This window comes from Panthera tigris, chromosome B2, assembly GCF_018350195.1.
Source record: "Panthera tigris isolate Pti1 chromosome B2, P.tigris_Pti1_mat1.1, whole genome shotgun sequence".
NCBI classification, from domain to species: Eukaryota; Metazoa; Chordata; class Mammalia; order Carnivora; family Felidae; genus Panthera; species Panthera tigris.
Window position 1 is genome coordinate 97,933,610 of NC_056664.1, and position 17,840 is coordinate 97,951,449.

The window sequence follows — 17,840 nt, forward strand, 5'->3', positions numbered from 1 at the left end:
GGCTTCCAAAGCACAGCTCCCTTCCTCCTTTTCCTCTGGCATCGGTAGCCATGCCTTCTCAGACTTCCCCATAGACTCTCTCCTGCCTCCTGCCTCCCTTCTTCCTCTGCCAGTCCTCAAAGTACTGTTTTTTCGGGTTCTGTCCTGCTACTACCACCAGCAGGGCTGCATTTTGACTTCCACAACACTAGCCACTTCTGTCTTTGTAGGCCCTTTCCTCCATAAGAAAGCATTAAAAGTTATAGTTTACAACTGTGTTAATATACAAAAATTAATATCATATATTAAAACACTTTATTCAGCCTCAGTATCCTTTTCCTCTGATTTTAAAAGAAATTAAGGGGTGTCTGGTTAGCTCAGTTGGTTGAACATCCAACTCTTGATTTCGGCTCAGGTCATGATCCCAGGTTCGTGGGATTGAGCCCCACATCAAGCTGCATGCCCAGCGTGAAGCCTGCTTAGGATTCTCTCTCTCTCTCTCTCTCTCTCTCTCTCTCCCTCTCTCTCTCTCTCTCTCCCTCTCTCTCTCTCTCTCCCTCTCTCTCTCTCTCTCCCCCTCTGCCCTTCTCCCTCACTTACACTCTCTCTATATAAAATTTAAAAATATAAGAAAGAAATTAAAACATTCTGTGGGCCCTGGCCCTGTGCCTTCTGTGTCTAATCAAGAAGTTTCCCCTGAATGCTATTAATACTACTGTTGGCTATGACTGAGATCTTTTCAGAATGCTTTAGTAATTACTAGCTTCTTTAATCTTCCCAGTAATTCCATGAAATAGATGCTTTAATTATTCTCATTTAATACTGAAGCTCAGAAAGGTTAAATGATGTGCCCGAAGTCACATGCCTATTGAGGCAGGAAACCCACATTCCAACTTGACAGTCTGCCCTGGAGCTTCCTTCTACTCTTATCTGCTACGTTGTTCCACTCCACAGCCACTCCCTAGGCACGCTCATCTGCTGATGACTTTCCTGGCTATAACTCATGCAATGACCATCTACCTGTCTTGTCCGAATCTCAGTCCTGTCAGATTCATGCATTCAACTTCCTTGTTCCATCCCAGAGACACTGTGTCCCCAGGTGAGCTTGTTTCACAGCCCAAAACTTGCTCCTCTTTCCATATTCCCTCTCAGTTAACCACCACCTGCCCAACTGCCCAAGCCAAAAAATCTGGATGCTCATCTTTGACTTCTCTCTATCAAACCCCATAATCAGACACTGAGTTTTACTATCCTGTTATTTTAATATCTCTCAAGTTTGTCTCCTATTCCCCATCTTCCATCACCACCCCCGAATCAGCATCATCTCCTACTATTAGGCTATGTGCATAACCTCTAATTAGATTCTTATATTCACTCTTGCCTTCTTCCAGCCATTCACCAGGATTATTTTATTTTATTTTATTTTATTTTAATTTTATTTTTTAAGTTTATTTTTATTCTGAGAGAAAGAGACAGAAAGTGGGGAAGGGCAGAGAGAAAAGGAGAGATAATGCCAAGCAGGCTCTGCACTGACAGTGTGGAGCCTGATGTGGGGCTTGAACTCACAAACCATGGGATCATGACTTGAGCCGAAATCAAGAGTCTGACGCTTAACCGACTGAGGCACCCAGGCACCCCTTACCAGAGTAATATTTTAAAATGCAAACCTGGTTATGTCCCTTCCCTCTTACAGCCCTTCAGTGTCCTCCATATGTCCTTAGAATAGGATCCAAATGCCTTAACCAGCCCTTTACTACCTAGCTCCTGCTGATATTTCTACCCTCAACTTCTTTCATTTTATCAAATGTACCGTGCTTTCTTTCCTCAGTAACTTTGTGCAAGCTAACCCCTCTGGTGGAAAAGTTCCTTCTCCTACCTCTCTATGTCATCATCTGATTAATTCCTACTTATCCTTCAGGTTTCAACTTCCACGTCACTCTTTCCGAAGCTTTTTCTGATTTTCCACCTTTGAGGTGATGCCCTCTTGTGCCAATTAGGGTGCACCTGCTATAAGTAACAGGTTGTCCTACTAGCCATGAATTAAATTAGCAAAAGGTATTAATCTTGCAAAGCAAGTCCTTAGACTTGCCTCTTAATGAGGCAGTTTGGGTTGGTGCAGTCACTCAGGTTGGTTTATGCTCCCACTCTGCCATTATGGGTATGTCAGCAAAATGTCTCCTTCATCCATGTAAGATGAAATCAGGAGCAAAAAAAGCTTTCTCCTAAAGGGCTTTATCTTTTTACCAAGAAAATCCTCTCCAGAGCCTTCTAATAACCTTGTAATAGATTTTCCTTGTGTCTTACTGGCTACAATTGAGTCACCAGTCTACTTCAGGAAAATTCGTGGAAAAGGAAGAGTGTTTAGATGTGCCATCTAAATTCCACAACAGAATTAGATGTTTCACTCAGATGGAGCATTTGCAAAGCAAGCATTGGCACCAAGTAGTACCAAGATCAAGAAGCATGTTGGGCCTTTGGGCCCTCTGTTGACTATTTCTTAGTCCTGTTTTTGATGGATTGCCATCCTTCCCTGACACCCCCACTGTCCCCCACCTTTGTTCTTTACCTTGTCTCCTGTTCCTTCTTCCATCCTTTAAAACACTTAGGAAGAGAAGACTTCTCTTAATATGAATATATTAACAAGGGAAGTTTGCTTTAAAGTTATGGTTTATTTTAACTAGTTTAATGATATGATTTATTTTATTTAAGAGTATTTAATATTCATAGATAACAGGAGGCAATGGAATATATACTGCCTGTGAGATAGGACCCTGGGTCTCCTGGCCCCGCTGTGCAACCCGTGCTGTGATCTCTTAGACCTCAGTCTCTAAAATGGAAGTCATGGGCCTTTAAAACTGTGGTTCCAGGAGCCCTGGGTTCCTCAGAGGCAAGTTGGAGGTTTTTTGTGTATTTTTTATTTATAATGCCTTTTTAAATTGAGATGTAACTGACATACAATACTATATTAGTGTCTGGTGTATGCATTGCAATGATCATCACAATAAGTCTAGTTACCATCTGTCACCATACAAAGTTAATACAATATTATTGACTGTATTCCCCATACTAGACATTATATCCCCATGATTTTTTTTTTAATTTTATGACTGGAAGTTTGCATTTCTTGATCCCCTTTACTCATTTAGTCCCCCAAACCTCCTCTCCTCTGGCAACCACCAATCTGTTCGCTGTCTCTATGAGTCTTGGTTTTGTTTTGTTTTTTAGATTCCACATATAAATCAAAGCATGCAGCATTTGTCTCTGACTTATTTCACTTAACATTATACCCTCAAGATCCATCCATATTGTCACAAATGGCAAGATTTGATTCCTTTTTATGGCTGAGTAATATTTCTATGTGTGTGTGTAACCACATCTTCTTTATCTGGTCATCCATCAATGAACACTTAGGTTGTTTCTCTGTACCTTGCCTATTGTAAATAATGGTACAGTGAACATGAGATGAATATATCTTTTCAAATTAGTGTTTTCATTTTCTTCAGGTAGATACCCAGTAGTAGAATTGCTGGATCATATGGCAATTCTATTTTTAAGAGGAACCTCCATACTCTTTTCCATAGTGGCTGCACCAGTTTACATTTCCACCAACTATGCACAAGCGTTCTCTTTTTACCATATCCTTGCCAATACTTGTTATTTTTTTGTCTTTTTGATAATAGTTATTCTGACAGGTGTACAGTGATATTTCATTCTGGTTTTTATTTGCATTTCTCTGGTGCTTAGTGATGTTAAGCATTTTTTCATATGCCTATTGGCCATCTGTATGTTTTCTTTGGAAAAACACCTATTCAGATCCTCTGACCAATTTTTAACATGATTTTTGTTTGTTTTTTTTTTTTATTATTAAGCTGTATTACTTCTTCATGTATTTTGGCTATTAACTCCTATTATGTATGTGATTTGTAAATATTTTTTTCCCATTCAGTAGATTACATTTTTGTTTTATTATGGCTTCCTTCACTGTGCAGTAGCTTTTTAGTTTGATGTAGTCCACTTGTTTACGTTTTTTCCCCACCTGTTTACTTTTACTTTTATTTACCTTGCTTTTTCTCTTGCCTTTGGAGTTAGATCCAAAAAATATCACTAAGACCAATGTTTTGGGTTTTTTTTTTAAACCTTTATTTATTTTTGAGAGAGAGAGACAGTGCAAGCAGGGAAGGGACAGAGAGAGAGGGAGACACAGAATCTGAAACAGGCTTCAGACTCTGCACTGTCAGCATAGAGCCCGATGTGGGGCTTGAACCCATGAACAGTCAGTTCATGACCTGAGCCGAAGTCAGAACCTTAACTGACTGAGCCACCCAGATGCCCCTTACTAAGACCAATGTTAAGGATCTTACTGCCTATGTTTTCTTCTAGGAGTTTTAAGTTTCAGGTCTTATATTCAAGTCTTTCATACATTTTGAGTTTATTTTTTATATGGTGCGAGATAGTGGTCTGTTTTAATTTTCACATGCAGTTGTCCAGTTTTCCCAATACCATTTATTGAAGAGACAGTCCTTTCCCCATTCTATATTCTTACCTACTTTGTCACAAATTAATTGATCATATATACATGGATTTATTTTGGGGCTCTCTGTTCTGTTCCATTGACCTATGTGTTTATATTTATGCCAATACCATGCTATTTGATTATTACAGCTTTGTAGTGTAGTTTGAAATCAAGGAGCATGATACCTCCTCTAGCTTTGTTTTTCTCAAGATTGTTTTGGTCTTAGGGTGCTTAGGTGGCTCAGCAGGTGAAGGCTCTGACTCTTGATTCCAGCTCAGGTCATGATTTCACGGTCGTGAGATTGAGCCCTGAATTGGGCTCTATGCTGGGTATGGAGCCTTCTTAAGATTCTCTCTCTCTCTCTCTCTCTCTACCCCCATCTGTCCTTTCCCCTACTCTCTCTCTCTCTCAAAAAAAAAAAAAAAAACAACTACAAGATTACTTTGGTTATTTGGGGGTCCTTTGTGGTTCCATATAAATTTTAGAATTATTTGTTCTAGTTCTGTGAAAAATGCCATTGGAATTTTGATAGAGATTGCATGAATCTGTAGATTGCTTTGTGTAGTATGAATATTTTAACAATACTAATTCTTCTAATCTATGAGCATGGAATATCTTTCCACTTATCAGTGTCTTCCTGAATTTCTTTTAACAACAACTTATAGTTTTCAGTGTACAGGTCTTTCACCTCCTCAGTTAGGTTTATTCTTCAGTATTCTTTTTGGTGTAATTGTAATCTCAATTTCTCATTCTGATAGTTTGTTATTAATGTATAAAAATGGAACAGATTTTTGTATATTAATTTGGTACCCTGAAACTTCACTAGATTCATTTATTCCAATGTTCTTTTGTGGAATCTTTAGGGTTTTCAACATATAGTATCATGTCATCTGCAAACAGTGATAGTTTTACTTCTTCTTTTCCAACTTGTATGCCTTTATTTCTTTTTTTTCTTGCCTAATTGCTCTGGCTAGGACTTCTAATGCTATAATGAATAAAAGTGGGGAAGGTGGGCATCCTTGTCTTGTTCCTGATATTAAAGGAAAAACTTTCATCTTCTCACCATTGAGTATATTAGCTAGGGGTTTGTCATATATGGCCTTTATTACATTGACAAGCATTTCCTCTCTACCTACTTTGTGGAGAGTTTTATCATAAATGGATGAGAGTTTTTTCAAATATTTTTTCTGCGTCTGTTGAGATGATCATGATTTTTATCTCCATTTTATTAATGTGGTGTATCATGTTGATTGATTTGTGGATGTTGAACCATGCTTGCATTCCTGAAATAAATCCCATTTGATCATGGTGTATGATCCTTTTAATGTATTGTTTAATTTGGTTTGATAATATTTTGTTGAGGATTTTTGTATCTGTGTTAATCAGGGATATTGGCCTGTAATGATTTTTGGAAGGGGTGATGTCCTTGTCTGTTTTTGGTATCAGGTAATGCTGGCCTCATAAAATGTGTTTGGAAACATTCCCTCCTCTTTAATATTTTAGAAGTGTTTGAGAAGGATAGATATTAAATCTTCTTTGAATGTTTGGAAGTATTCACCAGCTGTCTGGTCTTGGACTTTTCTTTGTTTGGAGGTTTTTGATTACTGATTTAATCTCCTTACTGGTAATTGGTCTATTTTGATTTTTTTGTTTTTTGTTTTTTTTATGATTCAGTTTTTGAAGATTGTAAATTTGTAGGCACTTGTCTATTTCTTCTAGGTTGTACAATTTATTTGTGTATAATTGTTAATAATTGTCTCTATGATACTTCGTATGTCTGTGGTATCAGTTGTAACTTCTGATTTTTATTTCTGATTTTATTTCTTTAAGCCCTCTCTTTTTTTTCTTGGTGAGTCTAGCTAAGGGTTTGTCAATTTTGTTTATCTTTTCAAAGAACCACCTCTTTATTTTATTGATTTTTAAAATTATCTTTTTAGTCTTGATTTCATTTATTTCTGCTCTGATTTTTATTATTTCTTCCTTTTACTAACTTGGGCTTTCTTTCTATCACTTAAGACCAATGTATCCTTATTGATTTTTCTGTCTGAATGATCTATCAATTGATGTAAGTGGGATGTCAAAGTCCCCTACCATTATTGTACTGCTGTCAATTTCTCCCTTTAGGTCTCTTAATATTTATTTTATATTTTTGGTGCTTTACATTGGATGAATATATATTTAGAAATGCTTTTCCTTTATTATAGTCTTTGCTTTAAAGTCTATTTTGTTTAAAGCTACACCAGCTTTTTTTTTTTTTTCATCTCCATTTGCATGGAATAACCTTTTTCCATCCCTTCACTTTCAGTCAGTGTGTGTCCTTACTTATGAAGTGAGTCTCTTATAGGTAGTATATAAATATGCCTTGATTTTCTGTCTATTCAACCACTGTATGTTTTTTTATTAGAGAATTTAGCCTATTTACATTTATTTTAATTATTGATGGTATGTACTTATTGCCATTTTGTTACTTGTTGAGTGGCTGTTTTTGTAGTTCCTTTCTGTTCCTTCCTTTTTTTCTTTCTTTCTTCCCTTCTGGTTTGATGACTTTCTTCAGTGTTATGTTTAGTTTCCTTTGCCATCTTCTTTTATGTAGTTAATATGAGTTTTTGCTACACAGTTATTTTGAGGCTTGCATATATCATCCTATGTATATAACTATCAATTTTAAGTTGATAGCAACTTAAATTTGAACATGTTCTAAACTCTATGTTTTTATTACCACACCCCTTCACATTTTATGTTTTTGATATCATATTTTGCATATTTTTATTTTATGTATCTCTTAACTAATCATTGTAGTTTTAGTTAATTTTACTTTTGTCTTTTATTTTTTTTATTTTTTTTTTTACTTTTGTCTTTTAACCTCCATAGTAGCTTTATAAGTGATTAACTCATTATCTTTACTATACATTCACCTTTTCCAGTGATATTTTTACTTTTGTATGTATATTTGTTATTAATTAGTGACATCTCTTTTCTGCTTGAAGAAGTCCATTTAACATTCCTTGTAAGGCCAGTTTAGGAATGATGAACTCCTTTAGCTTTTGCCTGAAAAATTCTCTCTTCTTCAATTCTGAATGATAACCATTAGGTAGAGTATTCTTGGTTGGAAGTTTTTGCCTTTCAGTACTTTGAATATATCATGCCACTTTCTTCTGGCCTGCAACGTTTCTGCTGAGAAATCTGCTGATAGCCTTATGGTGTTTCTCTTGTAAATAATAATTTTTCTCTTGCTGCTTTTAAGATTCTCTCTTTAAGTTTTGACACTTTAATTAAAATGAGTTCATCTTATTTGGAACTCTCTGGTATTCCTGAACCTAGATATCTGTTTCCTTCCCTAGGTTAGGGAAGTTTTCAGTCATTATGTCTTCAAATAAGTTTTCTGCCCATTTCTCTTTCTTTTCTCTTTCTAGGACCTCTATAATGCAAATGTTATTCTGCTCGATGTTGTCTCATAGGTCTCTTAAGCTATCTTCATTTTTTAAAATTCCTTTTCCCTTTTGCAGCTCTGTCTGGGTGAATTTCATTACTTTGTATTCCAGCTTGCTGACCTGTTCATCTGCTTCATCCAGTCTGGTGTTTAACCCCTCTAGTGTATTTTTCAGTTATTATATTCTTCAGCTCTATGGACTCCTGTTTCATACTATTATATTTTCTATTTCTTTGTTGAAGTCCTTACTATGTAAATCCATTCCTCTCCCAAGTTTGGTAAGCATCCATTACCCTGAATCTTTATCAGATAGAATCCTTATCTCCATAGCATTATGACCTCTTTCTGAGGTTTTATCCTATTCTTTCGTTTGGAACATATTTTTCTGTTTCCTCACTTTGCTTGACTCTCTGTGTTTGTTTCTATATATTAGGCCAGACAGTTACCTCTCTCAGCCTTGGCATGCTCTTGTGCAGTTGATGAAAGTTCTCATTCAACCTTGCCCTAGCTCTTGGTTGTTTCTTGCGACTTTGTGATTGTTGGATCAACTTGATTTATTATTGATAATGTCCTTATGGTCGAGATGTACCAGAGCCTGTCAGTGTTCTAAGGGGAGGAATTTCATTTAGCACCAAGTTTCAGGCTAATCGAAAGTCAGACCCTCAGGTAGCAGCTTTTAAAATATGCAAAATATAGTCTTGTGGGGCCACAGTCATAATCCCTGCTGCCTCCAAACCAAAAGATCTGAAGGTGTCCTTGGGTGACAGTTGCAAAATGTGGGACTCTAGACGAGTATATAAACTCCTTTCTGTGAGGTCTTATTGAGCTGTATCAAGGTGAAGGGGGTGCACAAGGATGGTGTCTTCCTGCTTATGTTCCCTGGGAGCACTTCTGTAGCCTCTAGATGTATGGAAAACTTGAAGCCTGTTCCTCAGCCTGAAGCCCCAGGATAAGTAAATGGGCTTTTGTCACAGGAAGGCAAGGTTGTGTCTCAGTTGGCTGTCTGAAGTGCCCTGGAGTGGTGGCCTGCCAAGTACTGTCTTTCTGATTCTTATATTCCCTTGGAGCTCAGGAATGTCAGCCCCCTTGGCCGTGAGGGCCAGGCAGTCAAGGAGCATCCTCTGTATGGATTGCACATATCCACTGGCTTAACTAAGCAACTAGAGAGTGTAGGGGGTGGAGCACACTCTCCAGCTTAGAAAGGCAGCAGGAAAGGGTCTTGACTGCATGTGCCCAGGGGTTTTAGGAATGCAGCAGGAGAGTGCCTTGTCTGGGTGCATATTCTGGCTTTAGGCTCAGAGCAGAAAAATGCCAGGACTGCTCACAGTTGCCAGCCCCAACCAGTGAGTGGGGGAGTGTTGCAACCACCTGTGCTCACCAACCAGCTTTAGTTCGGGAGTGGGAGACTGCTGCTACTGCTTGCTCTTGCCTGCCCCAGCTGGGGAGCAGGGAAGTGTTGGCACTGATGCCTGCTCTGGCTTCAGCAAGGCCAAGGGGATAGTGCCACAGTCCATCGCCCCGCTTGTCTTAGCAAGGTGGTGGTGGAGAGGATTTTGCATCTGAGTTCACCCACCTGTGCTAGCAGGATAGGTGGAGGGTGAAATATTGGCATCTGCCAGTGGCATCCTTCATCTCTGGGGAAAGTCCAACTGCCCCTGCTTCTCCAGCAGATGCTTTTAGATCAGCAAATAAATCGCCTTCACATATAGTCTAGGCGCTTTTTAAACTGGCATTTTTTAACTGGGTCTTTGGGTGAAACTGCACACAAGCCCTTTAAAAGGAGCATCCTTGGGCTTTTTGAGCAGAGGGGGCCAATTACATGGCCTCTACGCTGCCCCCTCCCAGTCACCATGTTCAGCCTTGGTCTGTTGAATATTTTTGGCCACTGCATAAGATGTCATTTGGTGAAAATTTTCTGAGGATAAAGCAAATCTGAAAGTGCCTGGGTTAGCTTGCTGTTGAGTAGGTAGGTCACTTGAGGGGTTGTCAGCTGTGTGCAGGAGCTGCTGGCTGTCCCCTGGGTCTGGCTGGCCAACTCTGCCCCTGACCAAGCCTCTTTCTGGCAGCCATGCCTTTCTTTAGATATGTTACTAGTACTGATCTGGGATCCAGTTACACTGGGTGGTGGTTCTTCCAGTTCTGAGCCAAGAAACTTGAGCATCTGAGGTGCTGTTACCTGAATGTTCTCTGAGGCCCTTCTTGTCATAACATTATGATCCAGGTTTGCCACCTTTTCTGCAAAGGAATATTCCTTTTCCTGTGACTGAGACACTGTCATCAGGCTGAGGTTCCTGGACACAGGTCCCCATTTTGTCTGTCACTCTCTGGGTGACCCTGGACCTCACACCGCTGGCTGCCGGAGAGGGGACCTGTAAACCTTGTTCCCTCTAATCCTCCAGGGCTCATAGCAGTCCCTCAATAAACACTTAAGGAAAGCACCAATGAATAAATGAACAAATAATCCTAAAGTATAATTGCCTAGTGAATAATAAATTCAAATTAAGAGACATGTGGACTTTTAAAGGATGAGAGAAGGAATAGGAGATAAGGTAAATTTAAGTTTCCATTTCTTCACCCACAAAATGACTAAAACCCCTAATTTAAGGTTTTATTACAGCTCCACCGTGATGGGGAATTAAATCTCAAGTGTGTTGAAGGGCACTTTCCAGAATGCAGAGGCTGAACATGAAAGGCTCCGTTTTTCAAAGGCAGATAAAATGTTAGTACCCAAGTAAAGAGTTTTTAAAATGAGTGGTTCAAGACCCAAGCAGGAAGCTGGAATGGAGACATTTCCCTCTTTTCTGTATACTGTCTATTTAGGAAGAATGTTTACTCTCTCTAAGCTTTAAATGTGCTATAGGCCTGCAAACCATTCCTCCTGGGGAGAATAGGCCTTCTCCAAAATGTTCATTCTGCATGGGCTGCATGTAAAATGTCATCGCATATTGACCTATGATCAATAAAGAAGAATTTCTATAATGCTTTCAGCCAGATTTGTCCAGAGTGCCAGGATTCAGAAGTCAGTTCCAAAGCAGCCCCAAGATCTCCGAGCTGCTGAGGGGCCCATGCAATACGATGATGTCTCTTGCTTTCCTGAGATCATTTCTGGTGCTGTGGAAGCAGCTGGAAGTGCTGAAGGACCACTGGGGCCAGCTCAAACTGCAAGGCCAGGACGGCAGTTCTGTCTCCCTCCACAACCAGTTCTCAGAACTCTACGGGCAAGTGTTGCTAAGGTGGAAATTCTCGTGGACGAGTGGAATCTGAGGCTTGGCACATTCCTGCCCCTTGCTCTGAGGGAGAGATTTGGTCCATGAATTCTGGTATGCCCAGCCCCACCGAGCTCAGAGGAAGCTGGGCAATATGTCTCTATAAAAAGTGCTTTACAGGAAAAGCTGGGTTCTACTGAATTCAGGGACAGTGCTGGGTTCCACTAAGCAATACTGTACATCATTTACCCAGAGTTCTGTCCCTGGGAACTTGTGCTTCTCAAGTGTTCCCATGGTGCAGATTCTAAGCTTTTTTAGTTCATAGGATCCCAGCAAGCACTGGGTAGGGAGATGCTGCTGCTGTGAACTCTTCCCTACTTTCTACCCCATTAGACCCAAGTGCTGAGTCTCTGAGAGTTTCACCCACTACAGCCAGAGGTATAATATGGTGCAACATGAGATCTTAGGTCTGTGGGATGGTAGGGTGTTTTCACACTTCAGGCTCTGGCTGGGATGAATTAGCTGTCAGAAAAGATATGTTGCCTCTTCCATGTGTCTGTTATCAAACAAGCATTTACCATCCTTGGACCTTACTGGGCATAAGAAGATTCTCTTTGGTGCCATAGTCCTTGTGGTCTATTTTATGAATTATCACAGTCAGCTTTCCTGGTAACTAGGGAATGAGAAAACTTATCAATTTTTTTTAAAGTTTATTAATTCATTTTTAGAGATAGCACAAGTAGGGGGAGGGGCAGAGAGAGAGAGAGAGAGAAAAAGAGAGAATCCCAAGCAGGCTCTGCACTGTCAGTGCAGAGCCTGATGCAGAGCTTGAACTCACAGACCATGAGATCTTGACCTGAGCTGAAATCAAGAGTTGGCTGCTTAACCGACTGAGCCACCCAGGTGCCCCAAAACTTGTCAATATTTTGAAGACTAAATGAAGACAAAAATTAAATGTGCCCAGTGGGAAAAGGCCTAGGATTTAATATTGACTAAGGGTGCAACAACTATAGTGAATTTAGATGTCGATGTGAGTATCTAAAATGGGTTGGGAGGTTTATACATGATGATAGGAGACAGAACATGAATGAAAATAATTGTCAGAGAATATGAATGAGAAAAAATATGTTTGTTTACTAATTTTGGTCTCTCTTCTTTAATAGAACTGACATCCTCTACCCCAGCATGAAAGCTATAGCTAGGCGGATGGGGAAAGAAGATGAATTTGAAGATCTCATAATAAGTAGTCAGTCTATTCTTCCCCCTAAAGGAGCTTCAGAAATTGAAATAAAAATTCAACAGGTATGCAAGAGCCATTTTGAATTTGACTTTGAAAATTTGCTTTATGGCATAAGCATGTAATACTACAGATACACCCAAGTGGTTTTTTTTCTAAGACATTAAGTGTAGATTGTAGGTGTGTAAATCACTGAACAGGCTCAGAAGGAACTAAGTACCTAAAGGTATGTAGGGCTTTGATTAAGCAAATAACTACCCCTAATGTTCCCATTTTGTAAGTCTGAATCTTCATATTTTGATTTTCCTCAAATTAAGGTGGACTACCACACAAAAAAAGACCGTGATAGAGAACATAACCACTAGCATCTTAAACATAAAATCTAGGGGTACCTGCGTGGTTCAGTTGGTTGAGCATCTGACTCTTGATCTCAACTCAGATCATGATCTCACAGTTCATGAGTTCAAGCCCAACGTGGGGCTCTGCTCTGACAGGGCAGAGCCTGCTTAGGATTCTCTCTCTCACTCTCTCTCTGCCCCTCCCCCACTCGCACTGTCTCTGTCTCTCTCAAAATAAATAAATAAACTGAAAAAAAAAACATAAAATCTGGCACACAATTATCTGCCCCCCACACACACCCATGGCAATGGAATGTATTTAAAATAGCTCCTGTGATTTTTTTTTTTTCTGAGAGTAAGACCACGCAATTTATGCACTAATCCATTTGGTATATGCTAGATGATCTATGTGAGAGGCTCTTTTCCCAAGTGTTTGTTTACCTTTGTCCTAGGACATAGACCCAATGTGGCTGTGCTCACTGTCACAGGCAAACAAAACCTCTAGCTGTTTCAGTGTCAATGCAGAGATTCACGTCCCCTGAACACCAAGGAGAATTCAGCTCCCCCGCCTCCAACATACACACATCCCAGTCCCGAATCCCCTTGCTTACCCTTCTGAATCCTGGTTCTCTCTAGTACCTGGGGTCCTCTGACAGGGAGAAATGTGGGCCCAACAAGCATAATGGATAAAGTAAGAGTTCATGATTATTGGGAAAATTTTCTATTGGTCATGTTTAGAATTTTAATCTTCTCATGAAATCCCTCTTGATATCTAAATCAAGTTTCAGGCCCAGGGGTTTCTCTTGTAATAACAGCTCATGAAATTCCTGGCCACATTTAGAGACCCCCAAACACATGAGGTCACCTCAGACATTGAGCACTTTGCAATTTAGCAGAACTTGGTTTAAAAAAATAAAATAAAATAATAAAAATAAATAAATAAAAGGTTATGTTTTATCAGTGGGGATGTGGACCAGGAAAAGATGCTGATCCCCAAAGAGGTATATCTACGGTTGCAGAAGTACTTAGAAACCCAAGAAAGGAACCCTTTCGTCTTCCCCGGGAGAGAGTAGCTAAGGGACAGCACCTAATCCCAGACCCTTTTGCAGGAATGTGACTTGGGAGCTCAGAGTATAAGCTGAGTGTAGAAAGTGACTCAAACTTCTTACTCTAGCTTCAGAAGCTTCTGGAAAATCTTGAAATTCATATGATCCAGGAAGTATTAAGAAAAGTTAAGAGAGAAAGAGCACTGGTTGTATCAGAAAAGTCCAAGGACCAGGGTACTCTCCCTACAGGTAAAGTATGTTTATTTTATTACTTTACAAAATAGCATTTATTGGTTTTTTCCTAATTATGAAAGCAATCCATGTGTCATTTTCATGGTAAAGAGGTACTACAATGTCCAAACAATGATATAAAAATTACTTTTTAATAACTTGGCCCAGAGAGAACTATTAACATTTTGACATATTTCCTTCCACTTAAAATCTTTTAAATAGAAAACATTTGTTAAGTTCAGTTTCAGCTCTGTTGATTAACTCATAACTGAAATAAAGTTGAAATGGGGAAAACATATAAGCTTTTCTTACTTGTAATATATTTAAGTTCACGTATGTATTATACATATATATAACATATAAATGTAAAAATCTTACAAACACATGTATTTGGGGTGGGAAGGTAATCAAAATTATTTCCTTTCATCTGAGCTCTAAAGTCAGGGTCACTTCATGGACATGTGATCAGCACACTCACACAGGATTCAGGGGTACTTGGGGCTTAATAGTCTATGGCTGCCATCTTGAAACTCTTAATTTTGACTAAGAGTTTGTGTTTTGTAAGTGGAATCCAGTGAGTCAATGGAGAATGCACCAAGACTTGGAGCCTTGCTTTACATGAAGTCCTGCTTCTTACTGCCTCCCCACCTTGCCGAATGGCTCTCAGCTACCTATTCGTCTGCTCTCTAGTACCCTGGGCACCCCTAATCTCCCCCTCACCATCCCCACCAGGCCATTGCTGCTGCCCTCCACTCCGGGGGTGGGGGGGGGGGTGGTTGCTGAGCAGGAGGAGGATGGGGATATGTGTACCTAGTAATATCTCAATGACCCTAGTCTGGCAACATCATGGTACATCTAATGGGTGACTCGGTGGGAGCAAGCCTATTGCCTATCCTAAGATTTGTACAATATCCCAGGACAGAGGTTACAATACCCTAGGGATTGCCTGTCCACAGTGGGCCCCTGGGAAGGAAAGATGCCTGGTTCAACTTCTCCACCCCTGGCCAGGGCACAGAACCTCAGTTCAGTAGCTACACAGGCAGTCATGCTCCCAGTCACAGGGTAGAACTCCTCGGAGTGAGTGTCTCACTCTCGTCACAAGCATTCCCATGCCTAAGGAGTACAACATTAAAAACAAATAAAAACACCATGACAGGTCAAGAAAGAGGCTGCAGAAGAAAGAAAACACTATATTTTAGTATCTATAATGGTGCTTTTCTTCCCTGCTTTTTGGAAAAGAGGCCCTGCATTTTTATTTTGCACAGCGTGCCATAGATTACGTAGCTGGTCCTGTCTGAACTGTCTACTCCTAACTCCTACTAATTCTGTAGGAAAATTCACAACATTTGAACCATGGAGGGGTTGTTTGACTAGCAAACTAAATTAGATTTTCTTCTTGAGACAAAGTCCACAGACATTATAATGTTAATTAATAACATCTGTCCTCACCTAAGACATTGTCATTTTATCAGTGCTTCGAGTAATTGAATTCTATAAACAGGGCTTTGGCAGAAGGCTATGCAGTGAGAAGGCAAGCCACTTCTTGGCTAGGGGTGTCACCAGAGAGCTGAATGTCACCAGAAAGCTGAGTGTGGTTGATCTTCATTTACAGAACATTTAACAAGACACAAAAAGCACGTGTTATTGTGCTGTGATGGCTGCTTCCAGGCAACTCCCCTCTGAGTCTTGGGAGAAAATCCACAAGTGCACAGCAGGTGCAACCATCTTCATGTTTCAGGCTGTGGTTTAATGAGACGCCCAGATGGGGGGCAAGGGACAAAGCTTTTTTGCTTTGTGGCTCTGTGTGCTGCCTTGTGCAGGGTGCTGTCAGCTGTGCTTGGAAAGAGCCTCCATAAGGAGCTGGTGGGAGTTAGGCAGAGGGGCGGGGTAGAGTTTTATTTATTTATTTATTTATTTATTTATTATTTTTTTTTTTTATTATATGAAATTTATTGTCAAATTAGTTTCCATACAACACCCAGTGCTCATCCCAAAAGATGCTCTCTTCAATGCCCATCACCTACCCCCACCTCCCTCCCACCCCCCATCAACCCTCAGTTTGTTCTCAGTTTTTAAGAGTCTCTTATGCTTTTGCTCTGGGGTAGAGTTATTTTTAATGGTGCTAACATTGATATTATCAAAATTTAGGGGCGCCTGGGTGGCTCAGTCAATTAAGTGTCCGACTTCAGCTCAGGTCATGATCTCGCGGTCCGTGAGTTCGAGCCCTGCGTCGGGCTCTGTGCTGACGGCTCAGAGCCTGGAGCCTGTTTCAGATTCTGTGTCTCCCTCTCTCTCTGACCCTCCCCCGTTCATGCTCTGTCTCTCTCTGTCTCAAAAATAAATAAACATTAATAAAAAAAAAGATATTATCAAAACTTACTTTGGCTAGAGTGTACGGGCCAATTGTAAACTCTTGTTCAGATTCTGTACTCATGTACATGTAAATGCCAATAGTGAGGGTATTTTCTTATTGCTGACTCAATGTGAGTGTCCTCCTGTAGTGAGTTCCCTCAGTGCAAGTGATGGAGTCCCCACCGTATGCCCGGTGTTCTTCAGTGTAGTCTTCCTGAGACCTCTGTGGGCTAGGAAACTTCGAAGAAGGCAATAAAACCTTGGAATCTCCACCAAGAGATGCTTTTTGCTCATCTCAGCGGCAAAAAGCAGCCATAGTGGATGGGGCTTCGGACACAGGCCGCCTTTGAGGTCAAGGTTACCTTGGGGTTAGGGATTTCTACAGAGGGAGTTAGGAATGGAGACTATTGAGACCCAGGGGACATGCCAGGCTCTTGTCCTTCCCTCAGGGTCTCCTCTTTCCCTGTTGGACAACTCTGGTGTCTATGTTTGTGCCTGCCAGAAATTAGCCCTCTAATACTTCTCAATCGTTTCCCTCTTTGCCACCTTGTCTTGGAGCTTAGTCTTCTTCTAGAGCTTCTGAATGGGTTTCCAGTTTGTCAGTGAGCATCCGAAAATGCAGCAGCCACACCTGGTCCAGTGTTGGTTTGTGATAGCTGAACTAGTGCTCCCCTGGGAGCTTTAAAAAGCAGCTCCAGACAATCTTATTCAGCCTCAGGGCTTGGCTTAGCATGGAGATGGGTTCCACTGATTCAAAAAGGCTCCGCTATTCTCCATATTTAGCATTTTAGCATTCAAGTCATTTTTAATTGATTTTCTCAATTTCTCTGAACATTTATAAGGTCAGCAGTTTCCAAAGTGGAGTGCGTATATCCCAGGAGTGTGGGAAGAAAACATTAAAACTTCTAAGTAGATTAAATTCATATGTAAGAAGTCACATGTCACACTACACACTGAGGTGTCCTGAAGTGACCACTTGGAGGCAATCCACAAGCAAGCACTAAGAAATAGTAAAGACAGGGGTGCCTGGGTGGCTCAGTGAAGCGTCCAACTTCAGCTCAGGTCACGATCTCATGGTTTGTGAGTTCGAGCCCTGCGTCAGGCTCTGTGCTGACAGCTCAGAGCCTGGAGCCTGCTTCGGATTCTGTGTCTCCCTCTCTCTCTGCCCCTCCCCCACTCACACTCTGTCTCTCTCTCTCTCTCTCTCAAAAATAAAATAAACATTAAAAAAAACTTTTTAAAAAAGAAAAAAGTAATAGTAAAGACATTTCTAATCCTGGTACATGCTTATCTTCAGCCACAGTATGAGGTTAAAAAAGATAAGTTAACCACATCTGATAAGAAGTCAGACAAAAAATTTCAAAAGGTCAAGAAAACTCTAGGAATGTAGACTGAGCTCCATTCTCATTGTTAATGAGCCTGGCCCTGAGTACATCATACTATACAGTATTAGCCAGTGATAGTGTTGTAGGTAGTTAGAAATACACAAATATACATATGTTAACAGT

At 40.3% G+C, this 17,840-nt stretch overlaps 1 protein-coding gene across 1 annotated transcript in view; it reads left to right on the forward strand.

Annotated features, from left to right (window-relative positions):
• Positions 1–17,840, forward strand: part of LOC102962797 — a 178,914-nt gene that overhangs the window by 127,701 nt on the left and 33,373 nt on the right. The window contains exons 35-37 of the mRNA XM_007078743.3: positions 10,911–11,140; positions 12,292–12,430; positions 13,878–13,998. Of these exons, the coding sequence (XP_007078805.3) occupies positions 10,911–11,140; positions 12,292–12,430; positions 13,878–13,998 (490 nt within the window). The remainder of the gene's footprint in view (positions 1–10,910; positions 11,141–12,291; positions 12,431–13,877; positions 13,999–17,840) is intronic.